Source organism: Myodes glareolus, chromosome 9 (assembly GCF_982192425.1).
Source record: "Myodes glareolus chromosome 9, mMyoGla1.1, whole genome shotgun sequence".
In the NCBI taxonomy this organism is placed as follows: Eukaryota; Metazoa; Chordata; class Mammalia; order Rodentia; family Cricetidae; genus Myodes; species Myodes glareolus.
Window position 1 is genome coordinate 87,916,555 of NC_142034.1, and position 27,640 is coordinate 87,944,194.

General features: G+C 47.1%; 1 protein-coding gene across 4 annotated transcripts in view; it reads left to right on the forward strand.

The window, feature by feature from the left end:
* The window catches only part of Tenm2 (teneurin transmembrane protein 2), a 1,241,175-nt gene that overhangs the window by 1,142,161 nt on the left and 71,374 nt on the right, over window positions 1–27,640 (forward strand). For all 4 annotated transcript variants that reach the window (XM_085694277.2, XM_085694278.2, XM_085694281.2 and 1 more), the window contains 2 exons: window positions 161–307; window positions 27,199–27,409. In XM_085694277.2, the coding sequence (XP_085550403.1) occupies window positions 161–307; window positions 27,199–27,409 (358 nt within the window). The remainder of the gene's footprint in view (window positions 1–160; window positions 308–27,198; window positions 27,410–27,640) is intronic.

Below are 27,640 nucleotides of genomic sequence, written 5' to 3' on the forward strand. Positions count from 1 at the left end.
TGGCCTGCTTCCCCCGACTCTTTGGACAGCAGGTATGGGCCCCACTGTGAGGCTGGCCCAGTGGCTGCCCTGCAGGCTTGCTCCCCCTCTGCATGGCTCCCCTGCTTCCCCAGCGCGGCCTCATGTCCCTCCTTCTCATTCTCTCCATTTCTCCAACCAGATGGCTGCCCTGATTTGTGCAACGGTAACGGGAGATGCACACTGGGTCAGAACAGCTGGCAGTGTGTCTGCCAGACCGGCTGGAGAGGGCCCGGATGCAACGTTGCCATGGAAACCTCCTGTGCTGATAACAAGGATAATGAGGGAGGTGAGCAAGCGTCTTCTAATTCCCATCTCCTCAAGAAGAGTGTTGTATGTGCTTTCGTCATGAGTCATTCTCCCGAAAGATCTCTTCCATACTATTGTCAAATGTTGTAATGTTTCCTTTGAAGCCAACACAACGGAGAACACATGTCCTTGGGCCAGGAGGACTCTTGGAGACACAACCTGGGGTTTGGTGTTGACTTTGTATTCTCAAATACTCATCATTGCAAAGAGGTAGCTGTGTTCTGGTTATTGCCTTCCGGGTGAATGGTCCTGCCAGACCTTTCATGGTGGCCAGTTATGGTCTCTGACAATGGTGATGGCAGTTGGAGCCTCACGGTGCACTAGGATGTCATAAGCCAAGTGCCCCTTCATCCTGATAGCCCTATGAGATGTCAGGTTGAAGATGTGGCAACCAAGACCTGAAGAGCAGCTACATTATTTCTAAAGACAATATAGTATGAAACCAGGACCCAAACCCAGCTCTGGAACAAAGGGATGTCTGTGATCATCCAACTATAGACCGTGAACCAAACCGAATTTGTAAGGGAAAAGAAAAGGTTTTAACATTTTCTTAATGGCGGAGGGAAAATAATCTAAAGAATATTTCATCTTACAGAAAAGTACATAAAATTCAAACTAAATATCTACACTTATTTTTCTAACTACTTTATTGATGTGTGATTTATATATAAAAAGCTATGCATATCTTGATGAATTGGGGAGTAGACATATACTCACAAAAAAATTGTATGGCCATCACCTCTCAGAGTTATCTCCACCAACTTTCATCTTATTTTCTACAGGTGGGGTTGCCATCGGCCCTTTTAGCAAATTCTAAGTATATAATACAGTATCTTTAGCATATAATACTAAGTGTCTAAGTATATAATGCAGTGTCTATAGACACTCTTACGGCTTAGCAGATCTCACAAACTGTTTTATCCTGCGTGGTGAAGCTTTAAATTCTATGCCTTCCTTTGCATGGGAAGGTGGTGGTCTTCATTTGTTTATACTAGTTTTTAGTTTTTTGACATGTCTTTGCCTTATTGTGTGTGCGGAGAAGAAAGGGAATTATGAGTGCCACAGCGTTTGTGGAGAGCAGGGAATCAGTTGTGGGAGTCAGTTTTCTCCTCCTACCTTCTGGATCCCAAGGATCAAATCCAGATCATCTGGCTAGGAGGCAAGTGCTGCTACCCATGAGCCGTCTCATCTGCCCTTGTTTACATTTTGTATATGGCTATACCTTGTTTTCCACCTTAACCACAGAACTAAGTGAGAGAGCCTCAAACATTTGCTCTGGATCCCTTACAGGAAGGTTCGCCACCCTCTCTCCTGCCATCCTAGTACTGACCCAGGTCCGCCCTGCTAGTTTCTGAGACTAGGTCTGTACAGTACAGATGGCATGGTTGAGTAGTACCACCCTTGTTCTGAATCTTCTGGGACACATCACAGTGTAAAGATAGGGCTCAGAAGCTAAGCAGGGCTTCATTAGCATGCGGAGCATGGAATACCCTAAATTTCTGTTTGTTTTGTTTTTGGGTTTTCGAGACAAGGATTCTCTGTGTACCCTGGTTGTCCTGGAACTTGCGCTATAGACCAGGCAGGCCTCGAACTCAGAGATCCACCTGCCTCTGCCTCTGCCTCCCAAGTGCTGGGATTAAAGGCGCTCATCCCCACCTCCTGGCTTGTATTAGTTTCTTACAGCTGAGGTAGCAAACTTCTTGTGAAGACACACCTGGAGATCAGTAGACCAGGCTAGCTTTGAACTCACAGAGCTCTGCCTTCCTCTGCCCAGCATCCTAAACTCAAATACCGTGTATGATCCATAACATCAGTGTAGGTATGTGGCCCTTCCCCACCCAAAAGACTCACAGGCGGGTGAGTTCACATGAAGTTGTTCAGGGGTGGAAGGCTCTCCAAGTGCAGCTAGCTGACCTACCAAGGGAGTTTACGATCCCACTGTGACAGTCACGGCGTATGGGTACCTCGCCATCCACCATCAAAGCCACCTGTTTCATGGCCGCTGGAGTCAGCTGCGGGTGTCCAAAGCAGGGTGCAACCTGGTGAGAAAGAAAGGAGAAAAGTAGACATCCAATTTTCTCCTTTTTCTTCATCCTCTTAAAGGACGTCTGGCGATTTCCATAATGATTGCCTTTGTGTACGTAGATAATTTGTGAACAAACAGACATACTTACACGGATACAAGCTCCTGATCAAAGAATTTCACAGGCCAGACGCCTCTGTGGCACTGTCCTTGGCTCATTTTCTCTCTTCTGAAACAAAACCCGAACAGAAACCACTCCCTTTCTTTCTTTCTTTTTTTTTTTTTTTTTAACCAAGGTGAGGCATCATGGTGAGAGGCATTTTTTGAGAGTTGAAATCCAATGACTTTTTGCTTCTGCCTCCCCGGTGATTTCACTGAGCACCGAGGCTGCTTATGGATCAGCTCCTTCCGCCTCCTCAAAGAGCCGAACTGCTTCCCTGGCTCCCTTCCCTGTTGGGGTGTCAGCAGCTGAAAGCATAGCAAATTGCTGGAATGCGGAACACAGAAGAGAAGAGATTCCTGGGTCCCCAACAGGCCCTGCGCCATCTGCCTCCCTCTCTGTCAGCTTCACCTTGATCCTGGCTCCCCACCTCAGGAACCTCATCCCCAGGCTGAAGGACCTGCTGGATAGGCACAACTCAGGGTCTCTTGAACAGGCAGAGCCCACATCCTGGAAAGGCTAGGACAAAAGCAAATGAGGCCGTGATTATGCTAAAGACAATAATGGTCTTCTTATGGGAACTATTAACGCAACCTCCCGAGGAAGTAATTAACCACCAAGAAGAAAGTCTCTGCACTGTGTTTATAAAAAGAAACTCCCAGTTAGTTCAGAGTTGCTTATGTCAGGTGAGGGGGGTAGACACCGGTTCCCTCTCACCTGGCGTAAGCAATTCACAATTAAGTGAGTTCTTTTTTTGGAGGAGATGCCTCGGCGCAGGGTGTTCTTTCTATGGTTAATTACTTCCCTAGGAGGTGTGCTAAGCACTTTGCTGTTTATTGGTAAATATTAAAGTTCCTCTCAGCAACCCCAGACCCGGGGCAGTGAGCTCACCGTATGTCTCTACGTACGTTTCGGGGGTGAGTACCCCTGGCTCTCCTGCCTCTGGAGTACCTGTGCTGGGAGTCCTCAGAAAGGACTGTGTGCTTTAGAAACCTGGCATTGGGTCAGAGAGGCATCCAAGCAGAACATGAGTCCCAGCCCGGGGAGCAGCTGCGAAGAACACACTTGTCATAAATCTCATGAATGGGGGAGATAATAGAGCGTTCTTCCAAAGGGAACTGGAAAAGGCTAGTCATTCCCCATCACTAGACACTGGGGGTGGAGGGGCAGCGAAGATCCTCAATTTAAAGTGATAGCTTTGTTTTTGTTTTTGTTTTTTTTTAATTCTAAACTGAGGCTGAGATAGTTACAAACACAAACGCTGATAGAGATATTTGAAGTTCTTTACTGACTTCATCAGCCAGGGTTGAATTGAATGCATTGTACGTTCCTCCTATTCCTGAGTAGCTCAGAAAAGACCTAAAGGATTTGATTAAACCTTGGCAACTAAGACCTGACCCCATCACCGAGTTTCGGAGCTCATGAGTCTCTGGTAGGGTACAAGAATTTGCAAGTCTAGTAAATCTCCAGGTGCCTCAGATGTAGATTTCCTCTGAGATCCACTGTCCTAAAATGTTCATTTTATTAGAATGTCTTAATTTCTCTTTCAATGCACCCAGATAAGATTGCTTCTTTTAAAGATCTGGGGAAATTTTTTCCCCAGAAATATTTTCTGTATTCTTTGGTAGTTAGCTGAGAAACCCTGTCAGAAAAAGTCACCTCACAGTGTCCCCACAGCAACATACATGGTGACCCCATACCTCTGAGTTCTCATCACTTGCTCCAACACTCAGCAGCCATGTGACTGCTCACATAATCTCAGAAGGCAATGGCCATTTCAGAAGGGACAAACTTTGAGTGTCATTGTCCCTGCCATTTTAAGAAAAAAGAAGGAAAGAAAGAAAAGAAAACCAAAACAGTGGAGACCGTCCACAGACACGCTGGCCGGAGACTGTCATTTTAAAAGCGAGAGCTCTTCACTTGAACCACTCACCCCAATTTGAAAAAAAGAGAGACTCAAAGAAATATTTTTGCTTACAGGAGACAAATACCAGCTCATTAAAGTCTGAGAATACACACAACATGTGTGCCAAGTGACAGGCGGATAATATTTAATTATCACCACCAAGGCAGAGGTGTGAACTCTAGTTCATCACAGCCAGGGGTAGGAGAGAGAGTGTGTAGATTTCCTCTCCAAGTGGGAACAGCAAGGTGAGGAGACATCGTTAGACTGTCTGGCCTGGAGAGCCTGTACTCACTCCCTAGAGGCCCCTTTGTCCCCCAGGACGTAGAAGCAGGACACCCAGCTTCTATGTGCTAAATGCCCCAAGTCCATCACTTCCAGCCTACATGGGAGTCTGCCTGAAGCTCCCGTCAGCTAGATCAAGTTCCCTGTTCGCTTGGTGCACAGGACGACAGTGCAGTCCTGACAAGACAGGGTGGTGACCTCATCAGCCTACAGCTGGAGGGGCAGAAGAACGCCCCTCCTATGCTATGCTCATTCTGTTTACCCTGTGTCACCGTCCTCATGGCTGCACAGCATGAGATGGCATTCCACCCTTCCTCCTTTGCTTCCCTAGTGTCTGCATAGATGACACTGTGGCGTCGTAGGATTGCAGCCTCTGGTCTTCAGAATTAGACTGCATAACTGATAACTGACACAAGTTACTTCGGAAAGCCTCAATTTGCTTGTCTGGGGAAAAAAATGGGTGTGATTATGTCAACTCCATGAGCTAGTATAAGTTTAAGCGAGCAAATGCGTATTACGTATTTGACAGATGCTTGACTTGTAGAAGGCACAGGCAATGCTGGCCTCAACAGTGTTCCTATTAATGTTGCTTTCTAGAATTTCTAGAGACAATCATATAACAGAATACAACCAATGACTTTCTCGTAGTGCATACAACGGCGAAGAGCCTAACCCATCTTGTTAAACTTCAGTGCTGTGGAGAGCTCTGTGGAGACCTTGGAAGTCAGGTTTCTTGGTCCCTGCCTTTTGAGTCTCATTTAAGTCAGATTTCCAATACAGTCACCTTCATGCTACCAACCACCCCAGACAGTGTCCCACAAACCTCATGTTGGGGGAAGCATTTTAAGTGGCACTTCCTCCTGGGGTGTCTAGCCCTGGCCTATGTCATTGTACCTATACTCCAGATCCTTCCCCACTTCAATCCCAGAGAAGGTGAGGAGTGAAATGAGGAGAGAGAGAGATACTATTTCAGGAATAAAATAATTAGAAGAAAAAGCATAAATGATTTCAGGTTTAGTTACTGCGTAACTGGAAGGTGATGAGATTGTCTTCTCATCTTGTTTTTACTAGAGCAAACTCATTGTAACATGTCCATATGTGTGTATCATATGCTTTATCCATCTTCCTCCCTGCCACCTTCCTGGGCTCCAAACATACACCCCACACCTGCCTCTTCTACCAAGGATGTTTTAAAACTATTCTCTGTCGCTAGTTGGAACAGTGAACGATGTTTGATTCAAAGTTGAAAAGCCCTTAACTTTCTGTCATGCGTGACCCTTCCATCTCTCCTTCCTTCCATATGCCTTGGAATTCATCCGTCCACCTGCCCATCCACTCATCCGTCCCTCCAAGCATCCAGCCCCTGTGAAGTCATTTACTCACAGTTTAACAAACATTTCCAGAGTCTACCAAATGTCCACCCATAGAAACTGGCTGCTGGGAAATGTTAGACGGGTCACTGTCCATCTGAAAAGATGGGGTACACAAAGACTGTTATAATTTCAATAATCCGGAGCATGAGAAGTGACCAAGGGAGAGAGAGTACCTTGGTAGGAACCAAGAGAAAGGACTGTCATGGAATGTGACATTAACGGGATGAGAGAAGGCACATCTTAAAAGTTAAGCCCAGAGTTTTCATCCGGTCCCAGGGAGAATTCTCCAAGTCACAGAGTAGAGGGAGCCATGGAAGGGCTCCTCAATCCACTAGCGGCGTCTTCATTTCTCTGGATAAATTAAAGACCACTCCAGTTCCCCTCTAGAATGCTGCTATCTCCTCTGACTCCCCTGGCAAGGTTTGGTTCCTTGTTTTGCTCCAGAGGAGGCCGCCTTGGGTTAAGAGATATGGATGCTGGCCTGAGCTCTGGGCACATCATCCAAGGCACTCTAGCCAAGTCCAAATGAGGAGGCATAACTCTGGATTGTGCCCAGAACACTCGAAACCGATGAAATCTGCCCCGTGCCCACAGCTCCTTCACCCTCCTTCCCATCCCTTCACCATCCAAATTGGTTTGACTTGATTCAAGGATGTAATTTGGGCATTTATCTCACTTGTTAATTAATACCTCACCTTGTCTGTGCGTTTGGCAGAGCCAAGCTAGGGACTTGAGAGACTCTGAAAGACATGGTTATTAGATCTAAAGAGTCCAGTCTCTTCACCCAGTGAAAAGCAGTGTTTGGTGAGCCCACTGCATAATGCCTTGGTTAATGCATGCACATGTGCTAACGAGTCCGTCAGGTGGGAGGCGGTTTCAAAGGGCAACTTAGTTCTGTTAATTGGGTTGGGCAAGGATTTTCCTCAAATTCCAAAGGCCTTGTGATCAATGTATCTGGAGCCATATGCAGGCTCCCAGCCTCCTCCCAGATGGGAAAGCCATACTCCTAATGTATGGGAAGAGAACGTGGGCTGCAGGTCACCAGCAGCTGGCTGGGCACTGACTCTCTCGTCTGTAGGAGAAAGCCATGCAAGTCCAGATGAGATAGTAGAGCAGCTCATGGCAACATGTGTCTGAGGCCATTCCACATCTTTCCATCGAAGCAAGATCTCTAGAGGCATGGGCATATTAGACTAGATCATCAGCGGATGGAATCTGCAGATTGAGATTTGCTGTTCTTTGATTCACGTAAGAATGGCAGTTACTAAGTGTGCCAGCCCTGGGCTGGACCACCTATGTACCAGGATAATGAGAGCAGACACCAAGTCTCTATGCCTCTAATCCCATCTCATAATCCTTGGTCCTCCAACCCAGTAGCTAGGGGACACGTCTATTGTAAAGCAGATCCGTCATTCCCTCAGAGGCTTCTCACACAATTAGAATCAAAGCAAATGTCTGCTTCGTCCTAGCTAGAGGGCATCCTCTGCATCCCCTGCTTGCCTTCTGACCATCCTTACCCTACCCTCCCTCAAGCTACGCTTCAGTCTCACTGGTCACCCTTCTGATCCCCACACCAGTATGCTGTGCCTACTGCAGGGTCTTTGCTGGCTCAGGGCCCAAAGTGTTCAAGCCGGGTTCTGTGTGTAATGGCTTCCTCTCATCCTTTAGTTCCTGGGTCAGGCACCCTGTGCCCTCCTCTTCCATCTCCCTAACAGGAACATCATACTCCTAGATCTTCCTATGTCGATCTTTCTAGTTGTGCTGTTAGGTCACACCGCCTATAAGTTCTCTGAGCCTCTTTCACCATACTACAACCATCTTTCTTCTAGGGACTAGTCTTACTTGCCATGTGGATATCAAAATACAAGGATGCTTAAGTACTTTACATAAATTAGTGTAGCATTTACATATAACCTGTATGTATCTTCCTGTTATCATGTGATGCTAGGTACATAATTGCTATGCGGCATTACATACAGAACGACATAAAGAATAGTGTGGACCTGTTCAATACAGAGGAAATTGTTTCCTCCGAGTACGTCTTATTCATTTTTGGTTGAATGTGTGAATGGAAAGCCCAAGTAGAGGGAGGGGTGACTGTATTTCCATTTTACAGAAACGAACACGGGGACTCAAGAAAATAAGACTCAAAACAGGCCTTTCGGGCGACTTCTGGGGTGTGCAGTTTCCCGTCTTTAAAGCCGTCGTCTCCTTCCTTCTAAAACACTGACAACAGATGTTTCCAGAAAGGAATAAAGCAAGGGCAGGATTTGTCTTAGAACTCAAAGGAAACAACATAAGCACTTCAAAGATTAAGCTTCCCACTGAAAACCCTTTCCTAGTAAAATGGATTTGACCGTCGGATTTTTTTTTAAGACATTTAAAGTTCACGGCTTTACCTAACATAGCACCTTCAGTCTTTCCTAATCAAATCTCCCAAACTCTAAATGGTTATTAAGTGTCTCTTAAGAGATTAGGGGTTTTTTTCACCTGATTAGATGACAAATCCAACATTCATCATAAAATTGCAATGAAGACACCTAATGTGTGAAGTGTTAATCAAGGGGCTGGACAGATGATCAGAGGCCAAGAGTGCTCGCTGCTCCTGCAAAAGCCCCAGCTCCCATGTTGGGAGGCTCTCAAGCACCCACACCTCCAGCTGCAGGGGCTCCAGCGCCATCTTCTGGCCTCCACGGGCACCTGCACTCACGTGCATCTTCCCATGCTCACTTTTTTTTTTCAATAATTTTTAATGCTAGTCATTTAAATCACTGGAGATTTATTTTAGGGAATTAAACCACAGATTAAACTCATGGCCCAAGGATAACATTTGTTTCACTGAATTGGCTTCTGGTAGTTTTGTCTTGGCCACAGACTTCCTGGATTATATAGCACTGTCCTGCCTTGTCTCTGTGACTACCACCTGATTCCCAGTGTGAAGCCCTGGAGCCATTTTTATTAGCTCTGTGTTCCCCACAGTCTAGGTCCAGATCAGTGATTTTCTATCAGAGGCAACTATGCTCTGCAGGAAATTTCTAGTAATGTCTGGAAACATTTCTGAAGTGATGGTGAGTGGGAAATGATCCTAGGTGATGCCTAGGTTGCTGCTGGCCATCTACATGTGTGGGAAGGCTGTTTACAATAAAGAGTAACCAGGCCCAAAAAGAAAACAATAACAACGCTGAGAAACATTTCCTCTAGAAGCTTGGGTGCATGAGAGAGCCACTTAGTCCCAAAATAGGATGGTTTTTGCTTTGAGGTCAAAGTATATGATGACCAAGGTCTGAGAGGCATCAAACACTTCCCTGGTTCAGGCATCCACTAAGGCTTTACTGACATGGCCCAGATTAGTCATGGCCATACTTTGAAAGAGAAGTACAGCATCTTGCCCATGGTCCCAGGGTCACAACACAGCCCTGCCAGGATCCAGAACACAGGTCAAGAGCCCTCCTCAAGTTAAACGGTTCCCAACACCTGAGTGCTGTGTCCATTGTCCAAGCAGGGCAAGACCCAGGGACAGACTCAACCTCAGTCCCACAGAAACACGAGTTCTGAGTGTGCTGAAAACCACCATCAGCGTTAGTTCTTTCCCCCACAAAGTGCTTGTGCACTGGAATGCCAGGGGCGAGCTGGGGAAAGTGGAACAGTTGGACTCTAAATAGCGAGGCGTTCTCTGCAGCGCGGCAAGAGCAGCTGCCCAAGGCCTGTGCTCTTTTCTCTGGTTTTCCATCTTCTCAGCCAAGAGCTCTGGGGGATTGGAGAGAGGCCAGAACTGTGGAGCCAAATGTGAATCCAAAGACAATGACAAGGTTCCCCAGCCCTCTCTGCTTCACGCTTCCCTTTCTCCTTACTCACAGGAAAAGGCAAATCCTTACAGGACACTTTTCTCCCTTCTCCTTCTACTTAAAGAAGCCTTTCTAAATCTGCCCCTCACCACCCCATCTCCCTACACAAGGCTTTGACGTTCTGAGGTCACACACAATAAAGGACATTCATTCATTCATAGAATTGTAGACTGTTACCTCCATGGGTGTTGGGGACTACCAGGTACAGAAAGGCTAAATATGTATAGTACTCCCAGGCATGGTAGTACACGCCTTTAATCACAACACTTGAAAGAAGCAGGGAGTGGGGGTGGGGGATGATCTTGAATTCAAGGTCATTCTAGGCTAGGTGATGACCCTCTCTCCCAAACCAAAGAAACTAAATTAAAGGACAATAAAAAATACTTACTTTATTTAGTTTTTCACAGTCTACAGCAGCTACAAAATCTAGAGAAGCAAAGTAATTTCTTCAAGGACAGAAAGCAAGCAGGACAGACCAGAGTCCCAGGTTTCTGACTCAAAATCTACTCTATTTTTTTCCCCTTGCTATGCAACCCGCAAAAGGATTCAGTGGCCCTCGGGAGAATAGGTATCTACCACTAATGTTTAAGCTGTGATCTCCATCAACCCCAATCCTCGGCTAGGATGAATGCATGTGTCTAACACACTTGATAGGAAGTATTTCTTTAGCTTTGTTCCCAAGCCTACCTCTCTTTTCCGCCTTCAGTACAGCCCTGTTCAGATCACGTGTCATGGATGAAGCCAATAGCAAACAACACACAGTGCAGTCATACTCCTTGTCAGAATGACCCCAAATTCACCTGTGCATACCCATCCTCCATTCCCAGCCACATGAATGGATGAGACTCAGACTCCGCCTCCAAAGCGTCCCTGGGTTGTTTGTGGTAAAATATCCGTTCAAAGCATCATTACATCACAGTATAGTGGCAGAAGAAATACGTAAAGAGGTTTTGGGTACCCAGCAGAAGGCCATCAAAAACTTCCAAAGTAGGTGAAAGAGACATGGCAAAGAATGTCTATAGTGCCAGCATTTGGGAGGTGAAGGCAGAAATATCAAGAGTTCAAGGCCAGCCTTGGCTGCAGAGCTCAGGCTAGCCTGAATACGCGAGAACCTGTCTCAAAAAAGCAAACGTTTTTAAATTAAAGGCTGAGGCCAGGAGGATGACCAGAAGTTCAAGGTCATCCTGGGCTACGTGGTGAGTTCCAGACCAGCCTGGGCTAGAGTGAGAACTTACCTCAAAATAAGTGAATAAATCTTAAATTGTAGGAGATATTGGGAAATTAGATACAGAATGAAGGAAAAGCATTGTGGGTAAAGGGACTAGAAACTGGAAGACCTAGAGGAGGGAGCGGTGGTGATCCTTGAGCATGTCCAAGGAAGTTGGGGCCCTTCCAATAGAGTCCATGAGGAAAACAGAGGAGGAGGGCGCGGGAGCGAGGCTGGGAAACACTCAGATGAACGTGAGTGCCACAGGAGCAGGCCCTCACGTGGAGCATTGCGTCATGTCTCAAGTCAGCGTTCGCCTTTCTCCACGTAGCACATTGCTCTTTAGAATCACAGCCAGACCCCTCCCACAAACAGATGATCATCTCTTTGACTCAAGAGACCCTTGGCCAAAAAGAAAGGATGGCCTTTTTTGGAGCCCTCCACTGCATGTGTGGGCATTCTCTCCCCCATGGAGAGAAGAGGCAGGCAGGCTGATAAAGAAGTGCTGGGATCACGGAACTCCATGCTCATATCTCAGTTCCCCATGGACAGCAAGAGCTCAAGTCGCTCCATGTCTCGGAGCCTCTGTTTTGTCCTCCGTAAAATGGGCTAAGGACAGCTACTACCTTAGAGGGTTTGCGAAGCCACTGTTAACTCAGGACACACAGCAATGTGAGCCAGAGTCAGAACGGTCTGACAAGCCTCACGCACAGACTCTTAGGCCCCGTCCCTAGAGTTTGGGTCCAGTGGATCCAGTGTAGTGTCCACAGAGTGTGTTTCTAATAAGCACCCAGGTGGTACTGACACTGAAAGCCTCTTGCATGTCATTTTGAGGACAGCTCCAAGCATGGCATCCCAGGGTCACCTCATGAGAAAAACAGGCCAAGCAATTCCCCATCTTAAGGTAAGGGTAGCTTGACTGGTGCAAGGACCCTGGGAGCAACTCTGGGCTCTCGCAGGCCCATGACACACATGAGCAGTAGTGGAGGGGACTTGGGACTCCAGCTTTCAAGAGAGTTGTAATAAAAGGCAGGTGTGGGAAGAAGCCATCCTCTAACAAACAGTACTAAGGTCCTCACCTGCCAACGGTCACAGTCTAGTGAGGTGACATTGGCCTCTGACACATTCCAACTACTATGCATGTTGCAAGACACAGTCAACTGGCCCAGCCCTTCTGGTCCCTATGGCTAAGCACTAGAGTAACAGCGTACGTTTATCACCTCCACCACCTTCTACCAGATCATGCCACCATCTTCACTGGCCTGGTGACTAGTTGTCCAGCTTCTGGCCCAGTCTACACAGAACCGTAAGAAGAATCCTACCGAGAATGGCAGGCGGCTCCTTCAGCATACCCCTTGTTCTCCTCTGGTCCCTTTCCTCCTCATCTCCCTCCCTCCACTCTGCCCTCACCTGCCTGCTGGATCTGACAGCTCTCAAACGCATTCCCACCCTGGGCTTTGCACTTCTGCCTCCTCTTCCTAGAAGGTTCTTCCTCCAGACGTTTCTGTGACTTATCTTCCCAGGTCACTTCGATTTTACCGAAGTTTCATTTCTTCCTGGAAGCCCTTCCTGGTGCCCTTCCCTTTACTGGTCCTCACCACCGACAGACATCCTCACTGGTTTACTCTGCCTCATCCCGTGCCTTGAAGGCACTTTCACTCCCTTAATCTGGTATTCATCCCTTTGTCATCTGCTTTGCCCCTCGGGAATCTAGCTTGTGTCCTCGGGTCCTTGTCTGTCATCCTCGACCTCTGTCACCCTGATAAACACTTGCCTCCATGATAAGGTTGTAAAACAGTTGCTTTAATTGTTGAGTGATGAATAAATTTCAAGTTAGAATTAAAAATATCACCACTTCAAACAGTGATACCTTTATAAACCCCACCTATAACTAAGGAGGTATTGACAGTTGAGGGCTACTGGAGGAGAGAGTTCTCACTGGATGGCCCCACACCCATTAGTATACAGGCAGAACAAATTAGAATCCGTGGGCTATTCAATAAATAAATAAAATATCAAGGACACAAAGTTAGAAGGCAGTAGGGTGGATCTGAGAGGTGTCAGTGGAAGGACTGGGGTAAATATGATCAAAATATATGCATGTCCCGGGTTGCATGCATATTTCTGTTGCTATGATCCACAGCATGACAAAAAGAAACATGGTGACGAAAGGGTTTCTTTTCCTTTACACATTCCAGTCCATCCTCTAGGGAAGTCAGTCAGGAATCTGCAGGCAGGAGCTGAGATAGAGACCATGAAGGAACTGCTTTGTTCTCTGCGGCTTGTTCAGCTTTCTCTCTTATATAACCTAGAACTATGTGCCCTGAGGTGGCACCACCCTCCCGTATCAATAATCAATCAAGAAAACACTCCCACAGGCTTGCCTACAGTCATCCGGATGGAAGTAGTGCTCCCACAAGCTTGCCTACAGTCATTCGGATGGAGGTAGTGCTCCCACAGACTTGCCTACAGTCATTCGGATGGAGGTAGTGCTCCCACAGACTTGCCTACAGTCATTCGGATGGAGGTAGTGCTCCCACAGACTTGCCTACAGTCATTCGGATGGAGGTAGTGCTCCCACAGACTTGCCTGCAGTCATTCGGATGGAGGTAGTGCTCCCACAGACTTGCCTGCAGTCATTCGGATGGAGGCAGTTCTGTAGTTGAGATTCTCTCTTCTCAGATGTTCCTAGTTTGTTTCAGTTGAGTAATAATAAAAAAAATTCACAGTGCATTAAAAAATTATCTAAAATAGTAATAATAATAATAATAACTATAATTTTATTAAAAACAGTAAACCTAAGTCACTATGTACCACTGAAGTCACTTTACTAATGCAAAAAAAAATCCCAACGTACAATTCATTATTTCCTTTAAGTAAGACACTGGCACATGTCTGTACTGTTCTTACCAGTGTCATTTTGTGCTATACAGTGACTTCCTAGGGAACATAAGCCAGCGTTAAGGTTCTTATGGTTTGTATGTAAAATGGCTTATATGTTAAAGGTGTGGTCCTCAGCGGCTGAAGGCGGTATTGACTGACAGGTGATTTAGACTACGAGGGTTCTGCCTCCATTGATGGCTCCATCAATAACAGGTTATTAACACACTAGCATGGACAGGAGGGAGGGGCTTCCCTGAAGGAAGGTAAGGCCTACTGGAAGGAAGTAGACTATTAAGGCCGTGTTCTTAGGGACTGTACTTTTTCACCAGACCCTTCTTGTCTCCTCTCTCTTTTCCAGACACGCCAAGGTGAGAACCTTGGTTCTGTCACACTCCCCTACCTTACCACAGGCCCACAACAGAGAAGCAAACCTATTATAGGCTGAAATCATAGCCAAGATAAATATTAAGTTGGCTTTGTCTGGTATTTTGTCACAGTGACCAAAAAGATATTGACTAACGCACCCCAGAATTTATCAACTAAAATAGAAAGAAATGCAGACGTATAGAGGATGCTTTGACTCTGACATCTCTGTTTATCTCAGTGGACAAGGTGTAGCATGGTAGGGAAGGCTGAGGCTGGACCACTGAATTCCAGCCTTGCTTCCCACAAGCTTTCGGCTCTGGAAAACTAGCTTTCTCCAGCCGTAAACTGGGTGGAAACAACTGGTCACCATATACTAAGCACATGTGATAAAAAGGTTTAATCTTTTGTGATAGCCTTGCCAAGCTGGCATGATTATTAGTACCCTTCAATAGATAAGAAACTGAGGCTCAGAAGAATAAAACCAGAAGTCCAAGGCCACAGAACTAAGAGGTTGCAATCAATGTGTCACACACAGTTCATGGTTGGCTGCATGTCACCTGTCTCCAGATCTCACAATCGTAAAAATAATCATGTAATATTGACTTGTGGCACCCACCCCAGAGGGGATGTGAAGATGAACTAAGTTCATCCTGAGGGTTCTGCGTCCAGTGCCTGGCGCACAGGAGTCTTTAGGAAAAGATCAGTTTAGAAATTAGTCTATCATCCCAATCAAGCCGAAAACATGTATGATAACCGAGCCCAATCCCTCCTCCCAGCCAGCACTCAGAACTGTGTTTATGCCACGGGAAGAGAAGCACCACGCCTCAGCAGTCTCTGAGGCCCATCCTAGACACAGACATGCCCTGGTCTCCCCGCAGGCAGAAAGTAGCTGTTCCAGCTTGTTGCTCAGCAGCATTGACTGTGACAAGCCCCTTTCTTTCTGAAGGACCCAGCAGGTCACTGTCTGGCACCCCACCAGGCTGCTACCCCCTGCTGGGCCTAGACTGCGTGGCCATCGGCTCTGTCTGTCCAACCTGTCAGCAGGCTCTGAAAAAAAAAAAAAAAAGGAGGCTGATGAGGAGCAGGGCAGAGGAGGAGGGTGGCTGTGAGAGGCCAGGCATAGCAGACAGGGGGCGAGCGCTTGGGGAAATGGGAGGCTGGGATCAGAGGCCCTGCTCTATGGCCAGTGGCTTTTGTAATAGTCAAGGGGTAGACAGCAGCAGCCAGGGCGAAAGTCCCTGTGGTACAGCAAGCATGGCTGTGGGCTAACAGGGGTGAGGATCTGCTAGGTCAGGGTTTGTCTGTGGTGCTGAACTACTGATCAAATGAGATCATTTCTAGAAGCTGCTTTGGGGATAGAGGAAGTCAGCTAGCCAAGAGTTGAAAGAAGAAAGGGTAGACTAAGGAAAGGGTAGGGGGTCAAAAGAAGGGATGTGAGAAGGGAGAAACTTGCTGAAGTGTCAAACATTCAGAGCATAGGAACCCTAATATGCTATGACCCTCACAGCCTCCTATAAGAATCATGAGTAGAAGTCAAAAAGTGGAAGCAGATGGTCAATGTGGGGAGTCATGCATCCAACACTTACCAATTTTGTGCGCTTGGGAAGAACCCAGTTGCTCTCTGATCCTCAGTTTTTCCATCTGCAAAATGGAGACCACAGCACCCAGTTGTGAGGTTCCTAAGAACATATGTGAAAGATCACGGCTGGATGAAGGAGTCACGGTATGGTGTGGGGAAACAGAGAATTCTGAAGAGCTGGTGCAGGGCGTCGCTGTGGTCACCCACCAAGTCAGAATGTAGACTGGATGTAGGTGAAGACCTGGAATAGAAGACGGATGGTTAAATAGCCCACAGCCCAATACGATAAGTATTCAAGTCATCGGTCTTCCAACTGACTTAGTCGTTCCTTAGGTGCAAGGACTAGAGGCAGGCTCAAAGGATGGCTCAGTGGTCCATTGGCCCCCCCGGGAAAGAGGAATGTTTGATGAAAGGCGTAGCTTCGGATAGGAGCTACATGGAAGACTTGGCTTCAGAGAGCAGCAGGTTCTGTTCAAACCCCGCCTAGGCATTCCAGAAAAATATCTAGTCTGTGTGTTGGTCTCTTGCTCTACCATTGCAAATGACAGCCCTGATGCCTAGGACCCCAGGGCCTCGCAGGGGAATATGTGAAAACTACCCTGGGCAGCCCATGACACCTTAAATATTCTTTGTAAGCAACACTATTAGCTCTCACAAGACATGCTCGCCTATGATGCAGGCCTGGAAGCCGTAGCCCACGGGCTGCATCCAGCCCAAAACGTCAATGAGCGCAGTCCAACAAAACACTGTAAACTGAAATAAAACATTAAGAGAAAAATTTTTTTGCAATTGTTCTGTAACTCAGCTGCATGAACTTTCCAGATAACAATATTGTGTCACAAAGGCCAGAGGTTTGTGATTCTTAGTCAACATGCGGCCCCCAGGATGCTGTCACTTAGTGCTGGGCCCCTGCACTCAAGACCACCTAGGGTATCAAAGAAACAGAAAGAAGATAGAGAATGGGGACAGAATTCAGGTCCCCTGAAGGCTCGTACTTGTCATAGTAACACAGTTTGTGTTGGGTCTAGCCACTGATGGCCTCCACCCTCTGCAAAGCCACAGATAAAGATGCTGCTTGTTACGTAGAAGACAGGAAGGTTTGGTTGGCCCTTCTAAGAACAGGGCTCCCTTTCCTGGCAAAATGCCTTCAGAAGCTGTAGGCTATGTGACACTGGATACAACTGTGGAAACAAGATTAGACCAAATGGATCCTCCATCATGAAGGGCTATCCACTCTACTGTGGTAGTGAAGAGTTGCGTGTATTTACACTTCAAGGACTCCGAGAAGTTCTGCTGTGAGAACTTAGTTCCATATTGTTTAACTATTGTCTCCCAGATTGCACTTGAACATATAGATTCCCTCTGCCTGCCACCCCTGTGTTTCAGGAAACCCCTGATAATATCTTACAGGAGACCCAGATCAACAAAACTGGTATAGTCCCCCAGTACAGCTTGGACTTCCTTAGATGTCTAAAGGGCCTTTGCAGTAATCAGGGCAAGGAATCTTAAACTTTGATAAGCAAAGGAACATCTAGGGGTCTCCTTTAAAACACAGATTTCTGGTCTCCGTCTCACTAATTCTGTAGGTCTAGGGTAACAGCAGGAATCCAAATGCCTGTTCTCCAGACCAGGTAACGAAGTATGTGAGCAAGGCTGGTTTAGACTGTGGACCCTGGGAACTCAGTGCTCAGAATGAACGTTCCCATCACCTGAAATCCCACCCGGAATCCCAGACAGATTTTGTTGGGTGTATTTGTGTTGTATTGGGGCCGGAGTGTTGTTTAGTGTTTGGTAAAGAACCTTCATCAAAATAAATAAAGGCGATAGAGACTAAGGATGTGATGGGAAACATCCCCCAGTGGCCTCCAGGCTCCACTAGAGTCACGGCAAGAGAGGTCCAGCCCGAACCACACCCTTGCCTTGGGCAGCAGAGCCTGTGGCTTTCCTAGCTGACTCTGCTCTCTTTCCCACACCCCTCCTCCAGAACAGGAGAGCTGGCAAGGCAGCTCGCAGCGGGGCTTCCACTCTGCCAGATCTCTCTGGTCAAGCCTGACTGATCTTCCATTGCTAAGTCAGAAGAAAAGCTGGAGGTGCTTCGGGGCAAGGCTCTTTGGCCCTGGAACTCAGAGACTGACACAAGGAATTGGCATGAAGGAAGAGGAAGACTTCCAACAGGCCTTCCAGGAGTGCAAACACAGTTCTCCTCCTCGCTATATTTAAGAATGGCCGTGCTCCACGGAGGGAGAGCAGGCCGCCTGAGGAGCAACGGTCCGTCAGGCAGCCAGGGTATTAATGGCAGGTGAAACCTTCCAAATGAGCACCCTGTCAGCCAATCTATTGCTTTCAGAGGTTGGCAATGCGGGAGACCTAGCAGAGGCAATGAAGAACTAATCTCATATTGCCAGGTTAAATCAAGTCAGCCTTGCCCGCGCCTTTCACTTCTTAGTTACATCAAGCCAGAATACTTTCAATTATCCCTCACTTCCAACTTGTCAGTAGGCATAGGGGGAAATGCAAATGGAACAATGCCCTTCTCTGGTGGAGAGAAGGAAATATCATTAAGAAGCATCATTCATAGAGCTGTGTATCAGTCTTCATGTGGGCCCCATCCTATAGCTCTCTGAGCAACAAGGTATTGGGGAATATTAGCTTAAGTCCATTGTATAGATGGGAAAGTGAGCTCACTTGCCCTGGAATGAAAGAACTGCTTTGAAAGCCAGAATGTTCTGATTCTAAAGTCTGCATTTATTTGCTTTGTGTTTAGCTGGATCATGAATCAGTGTCACCATGAACAAGTTGGGAAAAAGCCGGGTACTACTTCTTTGTGGGTCCTGGGCTTTGGAGAACCACTCCATGTAAGCTCCCTGTCTCCCCATCAGGGTACCTTTGAAAGTCTATCGTCCTTTACCCACTACTTATGCATGCAGAGTCAACCAGATACCAAGAGTTAATCTGAAATAGCAGAGGCTTAGGCCCAACTCCAGGAGTCCCCAGATGTGAGGAGGGCCAGGCCTCACATCCCAATATACCAATTAACAGTTCATGGTGAATGATGGCTAAACGATCCAATCAGCGTGGCACAAGAGAAGCTACAGACAAAGGTGCCCCACAACCACAGGTCTGCTTTTGTGCCACCTACATGAGCCTTAGTCTTAATCAGAAGAAGACCTGAGGTTGACGTGAGGATTGTGCATAATCACAGTCTTGGTCCAGATGTGTTCCCAGTGATTGTCATTGCTGTCCTGGCTCTCCAGGATAAGGAAAGGAAGTTGTCTTTGTCATCCCTTGAAGGAGCAATATGGCTCCCATAAAACGATTGCATCCTCCCCAGGAGACAAGCTCACCATCGCAGATAATTACCCATCATTTGAGGGGTGTCTTGTCAGCTCATCAATGTGTGCACAAAATTTCTGTGCCTTATAGCGCAGATGGTCCTTTCTTGCTGTTCTTGGTTTCCAATGTGACTGCAGATTCAGGAATGTTTGGGGGGGGTCCGAAACCCCCAAAGCTGACAAGAAACCTAATGGAGGATTTTGTTCAGCCTTTGCTTACTTTGTGGGCTCCAGTGAGGAACTGATGCTTTTCAGCAAATTTCTCAGTGCCCGATGTACAACCTCAGTGCATCACCCAAGGGTCGGGTGGCCAGCCCAGCTCCGAAGAGCCTCTGACAGTCTCTGCTGCTGGGAGCAGCATTCCCTCTGTAGTCTCATAGAGACTGGTGGCCTCAACAATGTTCACTGCTACTAGGCAATTGCTTACATAATCAGAGGACTGGCCAAAATATACTTGTTGGAGGTCCCATGTACTTTAGGTGACACTGCCCAGGCTCAACCTAAGTAAGTCACATCCAGGGCAAAATCTACTCCATGGCTGCCATCTCCAAAAAGTCCATGGCGAGGGTTGTCTTTTGTCGGGGCCCTTGCCGACCAGATACTCCATCCCCTTCCTCCTTCATCTCCATCGCAGAACAAAGCACTAAGTTCCTTGGCCCAACTGAATGTCTCTTCCCTTCTTCTCTCTGCTTCATTAGCTTTCCTGTCACCTCCCCATCATTAGTGCTAAGATTTCCTGAGTTGTCACCTGCACTACCTGCATTTTTCTCGAAGGAAATGAAAAACTGGTAAATATCAATCTCTCTGTGGGTAAACAAACCATTGCTGCCCAGAAAACCCAAGAAAGATAAAACAAAATTGCAATGACTCAGACACCCTTAGTCTGTGAGCGTCTCATCTCGGCTGATCATGCAACATTTCTGTTCGGTACCATCATTGTTACACCACTTGCCGAAATTGCCTGTAGAGCTAGTTGGCTGAGATGGCAAGCAAAAATGTGTAAAGTATCCAGAAAGTTCCCCCTGGGCCTTTCCCCCTCCCGGTAGAAGGGACTATAATTTCTCACCTATCGTAATTGATTGTATCTGTTTTAAGCACCCTGTCAATGTATCGTGTGTACTCTTAACTCTTCAAAGACCATGTTTTTAACCAATCCTCTACATATCCTGATGACCCAGTGAATAGGATAGATAGACTGATGAGTGGTAATGCATCCTTTCAGTGTGTCCTTTCGAACCATAATCTGGAAAGAAAGTGGGTTTCAGTGTGGAAAAACTGAGCTTTCAAAAATAATTACACTTACTTATTTTGTATGTTTGCACACGTGTGGCAACAGAGGATAGCATGTGGACGTTGGTTCACTCCTTCTACCACGTGGATCCTGGGAAGCCAACTTAGTTCATCAGGATGGCACCAAGTGCCTTTACCCACCAAGCAATCTTGCCCATCCAAAATCCACACTTTTAACCAGGCTCCAAACCAGGCCTGCATGTAGACATTCCCTGAGTATCCACGGCACCTGCCCTGGATCATTGAGGTCACCTTGTGCCACCTTGTGACCAAACAAAACTGAGGAAAGTAAATGCAGGTGTTCCTCTAAAGCCTTTTAAAGCTTAAGAAAGCCGTGTGGTTCATGCAGGTCAAAGAGGAAGCCACGTGTCGAACAAACTATGGGAAACACAGGACGCCACCGAACTGAACAAAAGGCTTCTAACCAGACTCTCCTGAAGTCCCCAGGTTACAAAGATCAAAGAGGAAAACAAGTGAATTAAGCAGCCTCACATCCTTGTAAAAGGCTCAAATCAGAGATACAGGCAGACTCTTTGGGACAAAAAGATACACTACATGTTTTACCAACTCTGAAATACCCAAAAGTTGGCTATGGTTGAGCCCCTGTGTGTACAGGGCCTCCTGCCACCACCCAGCGCTCATCTTTCCTGATAAGCATTCACTAAGAGTTAGAGCTGAAGTCTCTAGACCACACAGGTGCCCCTTTGAAAATCCAGCAGAACAAACTAGACAGGGACTGGAGCTGGCTGACACAAGCCTACGGTCATCACAGAAGGTATGTGTCAACTCAATGGGATGGTTGGAACCTCACAGGTGAATGGGTGGGAGGGAGAGGGTCTGGGCAGCCTGGTTCTAGGAATGAATTCCCAGGTGCTTTGTTTCTGTTTGAATTTTTCAGAGGTCCATGTCAACCAGCCCGGTTCTTCCCCAGCTTGAGTAGTAGACAGGCCTTCAGAAGTGATTAAGTCTCCCGTTGCCCTGGGTGACTAGTCAAGTACCTTGTCTTCTGGCTTCCTCTAGTGGGGAAGCATCTCTTTCCAGTAATGGGGATGCTATCATTGGCTGCCTTTTCCTGCATCTTAGCCACTTGAGTGAGACTCACTCAGCCTTCTCCGAGCTTCAGTTTCTTCCCCTGTAGGATGCTGATGGTGACAGTTCAATCTCTGAGCACTTGTTGTACCAGGTACTGCACCCAGTGCCACAGTCATTCCTCGGTACCCACACGGGTCCTTCAGGACCCCACAGGTACCAAATCCCCGATGCTCAGATTCCTGATGGAAAGAGTATAGTGTCTCCATGGTAACTTCACATCTTCCTGAATCCTGTTCAGGGCTGTCCAGCCTTTTGACACTGCCATGTAACACAATTTACAAAGTTCCTCTTTGATAGCTTGGCAATCAAGTCACACACACACACACAAAAATTAAGTAGATTTAAGACTGTGTTGGGCTGCATTCAGAGCTATTCCTACCTGCATCACAGGACAATGGCTAACGAGACCCTCCAGAACCGTCTCTAGGTGATGTCTGCTACCATGGAAATTCTGTACAGGGAGGAATGGTGCTGTACTGTCTGGGGAACAGAGAATCATCTATATGTGTACAGTACCGATGTAATCACCATAGGCCTGGCTTCATTTTCTATCCGAGTTTAGTTGAAGGCACAGATGTGGACACCAGATCCGCAGGGCTGAGAATTAGCTGATTTAATTCTCTCTCACACATCATCACCGCCATCTCCACTTGGCACCTGAGGGAGATGAGAGGCCCGGAGCAGTTAATTGTCCACCATAGCTGAACAGGAGCCAATCTGAGACTCAGACCCAAGTTCCCAGTCTGAAGTTTCAAGGTTGTGTTACTCTTCTTTGCAAAGTTGCTGTGAAGATTCAACTCCGTGACATTATTTTCACTGTTAGTCATTCCTAGCCTATCACTCTTTGGAACTGAGCAAGCTTGCGAAGATTTAACCAGTTCAGGGCTCATCCTAATGAATGGCTCTAAGTATGAAGGAGTATTAATGTCATAACCTTTCTTGTCCAGTTTTGACAAACAGAATGAATCTTAAGATTTTAGTGAATTTCTATTTATGGTAATACCTATAACTTACGAAATGTGCATTATATGATCAAAAGATATTCTATGCTTCGGGTCAGTTATTCCCTATCTAATACCCTGCAGCATATGTACTATGATGACCCAGCTGTTGTTGCTGCTGCTGCTCGAGTGAGAATCTGGAACTTGCTATGTAGACCAGGCGAGTCTTAAACTCAAAGAGATCTGCCTGCCTCTGCCTCCTGAGTACTGAGACTCAGGGCATGAACCACCACACCCAGCCTAATAGAGTTTTAAAGGCAAGTGAACTGAGGTCCAACAAAGTTAGTTCTTTCCCCCAGCTTACACAGTAAGGAGGAGGCCAAGGAAGATGAAATTGAACCACAAATCCATATGATTCCGTGCAGCAAGTTCCGACCTCCAACCCTATGAGAGGTGTGTGGCTTTCTCCGTTAGGTCTTCTAATCCAAAGAATCCACTTTGTATTACTAGATTGTCACAGAAGATTCTCTCTGATTTCTTTATCAAAAGTGAGGCTCCAAAAAAAAAAAAAAAAAAAAAAAAAAAAAAAAAAAAAAAAAAAAAAAAAAAAAAAAACCTAAGCTCAGCGTGGTTGTATACCATTGCAATTCTAGTACTTGAGAGGTGGAGGCAGGAGGGGCAGGAATTCAAGTCATCCTCAGCTCCCTAGAGAGTGAATTCTAACCCAGCCTGGGTTACATGAGATCCTACATCAAAACAATGGTGAACAGAAAAATGGTTTTTTTTAAAGAGCCTTGGTGTGACTTGAATTAATTAAATTAATATTAAAATATAAATAAATAAATAATAGGCTCAACCTTGTTCCCTGAAAGACGCTTCATGCCCTCGTTCTCTTGAAAATGCCAATCCAATTATCGTGTGATCTATGTGCATGGAAAAATCAGCCAGGGCTGTGAATTGGCCTCAGTCCTGACAGAAAACGCCTAGAATGGGCTCTAAGGCCACGTTCCACGGAGCGAACTGAAGCAGATGAGGGCGTCTGAGCAGATGTGTCACCACTGTGGGCCACCCGGGAAGTGTCCCACTTGCTGAGTCAGAATGAAGCTCCTGTGGAGGGTTGCTGCCAGCCGCTCCCACCCCTACCCTCCCCGGGGAAAAAAAAAGTGCAACCAAACAAATTAGTAGGTATATAAATAAATAAACAAATGGGAGACCCTGCGGGGTGGAGATGGCCTGGCCTCTCAGGTCCTGAACCAGCGATGCAGAGTGGTTTGATTGCCTGCTTGATTGTTTGCAAGATAGCTGCAAGACTGTCAGTGACAGGGTAATTTACTGAAGATTGCAATGTCAGACTCCATCCAAGGGGCTTGCTAGCATAAAGATGCGGTTCTCGTGACTGGCAGGCCACTGGGAGACTGGAGGGCCAATTTAAAGTTCCCGGAGTCCTCGGAAAGTGTTGGGGGCAGCAGCCAGCGATCCCACAGCATGAGGAGATCATCACAGGCATGGGGTGTGCTGCTGCCCTAACGACACCCGCACCCCAAATGCTACCACTGAGGCAGAGAATTGCAAGGGTGTGGAAGGAGATCACCTCTACCTCCTCTCTTTTCCTCTCTTTTCTTTGTATTGCTCTTCCGCTATCGCTGATGTGCGATAGCCTTCTCTTGCCAGACTGGACCCTCAGATTAAAGACAGGAAAAAGAAAAAAGGAAAAAAAAAATCCTGGTATCAACAAAACGGGGGCAGGGAAGTCCAGAAAGAGAGACAGCCTGCCAGTTGGGGGGCAGAATGCTTGGTGCTTAATAGGAAAACTGTCCCCGGGTATTATTGGAGCCCGGCACATACGTGTCCTCTAGCTGGTAATATGGGGGGGGGGGGGGGTAGTAAATGGGCTGGAGGAGGAAGAAACCCTTCCCGGCCTGTAGGAGGGCAAGGCCACCAGAGATGGATGGGGCTCCTAATGGGAAGAGGCCGGCGACCTTAGAAGAAATCTATAGTGCTAACAACAGTGGGTTTCTTCTCACCTGCGAAGCTTCTTAGCCGCTGAATAGAAGTGCAGATCTCAGCGGGTTATTTTTAAAACCTGAAGCAGGCGCTCTGTGTAGATTCCCTCTGTCTAGTGCGGCAGTCCACGGTCGTGATGTTCATGGCAGAATTCAAGGCAATTATTTTTCCTCCCCTTTTCTTCCTTGTTCTGCCAATGGCCCTTGAATCCAGACTGAACAATCAGACCGTGGATCCGGGGCTGTGTTCCTGGATCAGCCTGCTGCCAAGATGCCGTCTGTCCCCCAGGACTGTTTCTGGGGCTTCAGCTTCCCTGGGCTCTGGGAGTCTCACATTCAGTCAGCACACAGGGTTGAGCTACTCAGAACCTTGGTTTCCAAAGTCTCTAAATCCACACCACGCCTGCCTACCCACCCCGCCTGGCTCTGCATTTCTAGGACATTTTGTAAACCTAAATGTGTTACAAGGCACACCAGCAGCATTTGCCCACGTGAAAAATGAAAGAGGCTAGTTTCAGGAATTTACAGCCGAGCAAAACACGCCACCTCCTAATTTGTTTGTTTGCTAAAAAGAAAGCAATGCATTAAATTAATTGTACATTAATTGCTAAATTACAGAGGAACTTCGGTGAAATTACATATTTCAATTTCATTAGTAGGACCGAAGGGAAAGGGGAAAGTCAAAGAAAATTACATTGTTGTAAATGCAAAGCCCACGGCCAGGACTCTGATTCGGCAGCCCTGGACAAGCGTTTGTCATGGCGCAGTCCAGGATTGCAGAGCACACTTTTATGATGCTAATTATTTCCCCCCTCCCCGCCAAAAAAAAATATGCCTCTCTATCAAATTCAGGAAGCAACGGCTAAGTTACTCTCAAGCTTTTTCTACCATGTGCTCAACCAAAAACTCCCTTCTGATAGAGAATTCCAACGAGCAAACACTGCCCTAAACGTTCTAGTCCGTGGCCATCTCTGACATGTGAGGAATGGAGACGGTCATTTACTCATTCAACAGACATTAGCTGAGGGTCCCATTCTCTGCTGGACACGGAGGGAGGCATACCTGTAGATATAATAAGGCCCTGGTCATCTTTCACTGAGTATCTAGATAGAGAGGCAGGCATAAAGATGCAATTAATTCCCCCTACGAGGAAGTTAGTGTCAACAACAATGGTTTCTAAAAGGTCTTGTGCAATAGAATCGCCTGAGAATCATGATTGGCGTGCAGACTTTCAGAACCTGCTCCTGGAAGTTGTCAATAGGGAGACCCGAGGCAGGTCCTTGATTCTGTCTGTGGACGTCTGATGTGAGCCATTCTTTCAGGACCCGAGATGCACAGGGCAGGAGCTCCTAGCAGAGTCAACCAGTTTGTGCTCCAACCACAAAATACCGAAGTCAGTGTGGCTTACACAGTTCGCATCTGTTTCTTATGGCTGAGACTGGGAAATTCAAAGCCAAGGCCCTGGGGAACTGAATGTCAGGCGATGGCCTGGTTTCTTCTCAGTGTCCTCAGAGGGCAGAAAAGGGGACCCAGAAGACTCCCCGAGGTACCTGTTCAGAGGTACTCACCCCTCCATGAAAGCTTTGGGAGCTTAGTTCCATCCTAAAGCTCCTTCTCGGTGCGGTTTAGAATGTCAGCATGTAAACGGAGAATGTGAGCCACAAGGCATAATGCTAACCTCGCCAACGGCACTATTAGGAGAGTTTCCTGAGTGAAAAGACCACCCCCAAACTTGGCTTTAAACAGTGGGTTTCTTGTCTGTCTCTCCCTTGCCCTGTCAGCTCCTTCCAGACAGGTGCCATGATTCTGTGTTTACTATTTCCTCCCCAGCGTGTGACCAGCACTCTAGTGTGGATAGCATGATCCATTAGTGAATAGGGGCAGCCCGGGAAAGGGGGGGAAAGGGCAGGGATCTAGAAAGTATCCTACTCAAGAAGACAGAATGGAAGCGACTTCTTATCCTGGTGGCCACACGATGCCATTTCCACACTTCCTTAAAGAGCTCTCTCTCTCTCTCTCTCTCTCTCTCTCTCTCTCTCTCTCTCACACACACACACACACACACACACACACACACACACACACACACACACACGGCACCTCGTTCTCCATCTTGTTAGCAGTTCCCTCCCTGGCTTAGGGGGAGAAGGGCTGGCCTGGTTTTCTCCAAGGGAGGAAGATTGACAGCCGCCCACACCTCGGTTAGTGTACACCCAGTCGGCACAGGCCCTTGGGAACAGTGTCTGGGCGACACTGTGTCATTTAAAAGAAAAGTTCAGGGTTTTATTCCAAATCACTCTAACAATATCCGCTCATGGTAGTAAGAAGAGGGGATTTTAGGAAAATGTAATAAAGCAAAGAAAGAGGCTCCCACCAGAGAAGCCACTGTTGATATTTTCAGCTGTTTCCTTCCATCATTTACTCTCTGTGTGGGGGAGGCTGCAATTATACAAGGCTTGCTGTGCGAAACCTGCCAGTCTCGGGCCCATGGGAAGGTTGGATGGTAACAAACGTGTTAGCGGCTCAGCATCTCCAAGTGGCTTGGTGCCACGCAGTGCTATGACCCTGGCTCTGCTTCTGCCCTTCCAGATGGCCTGGTGGATTGTCTGGACCCTGACTGCTGCCTACAGTCAGCCTGTCAGAACAGCCTCCTCTGTCGGGGGTCCCGGGACCCCTTGGACATCATTCAGCAAGGCCAGACAGACTGGCCTGCCGTGAAGTCCTTCTATGACCGCATCAAGCTCTTGGCAGGCAAGGACAGCACCCACATCATTCCTGGAGACAACCCCTTCAATAGCAGGTAGGTACCCTCTTGTCCCCGCAGGCCACTGAGGTCGCCACTCTATTTATTATTAGAGCAAAAGGGCGTTCTCTGTCTTTTTCGTTGGACCCATTTCCTGGAAACTGCCCCTGAGGCAACTTATTGCCACGGGTCCCTGAAGACACTTTGTTCACTCGGGTAGGGACAAAAGAGGAGAGCTGTGGCTGCCCTGCAGGACTGGAACACCTTCAGCCCAGAACCTCGTGGTGA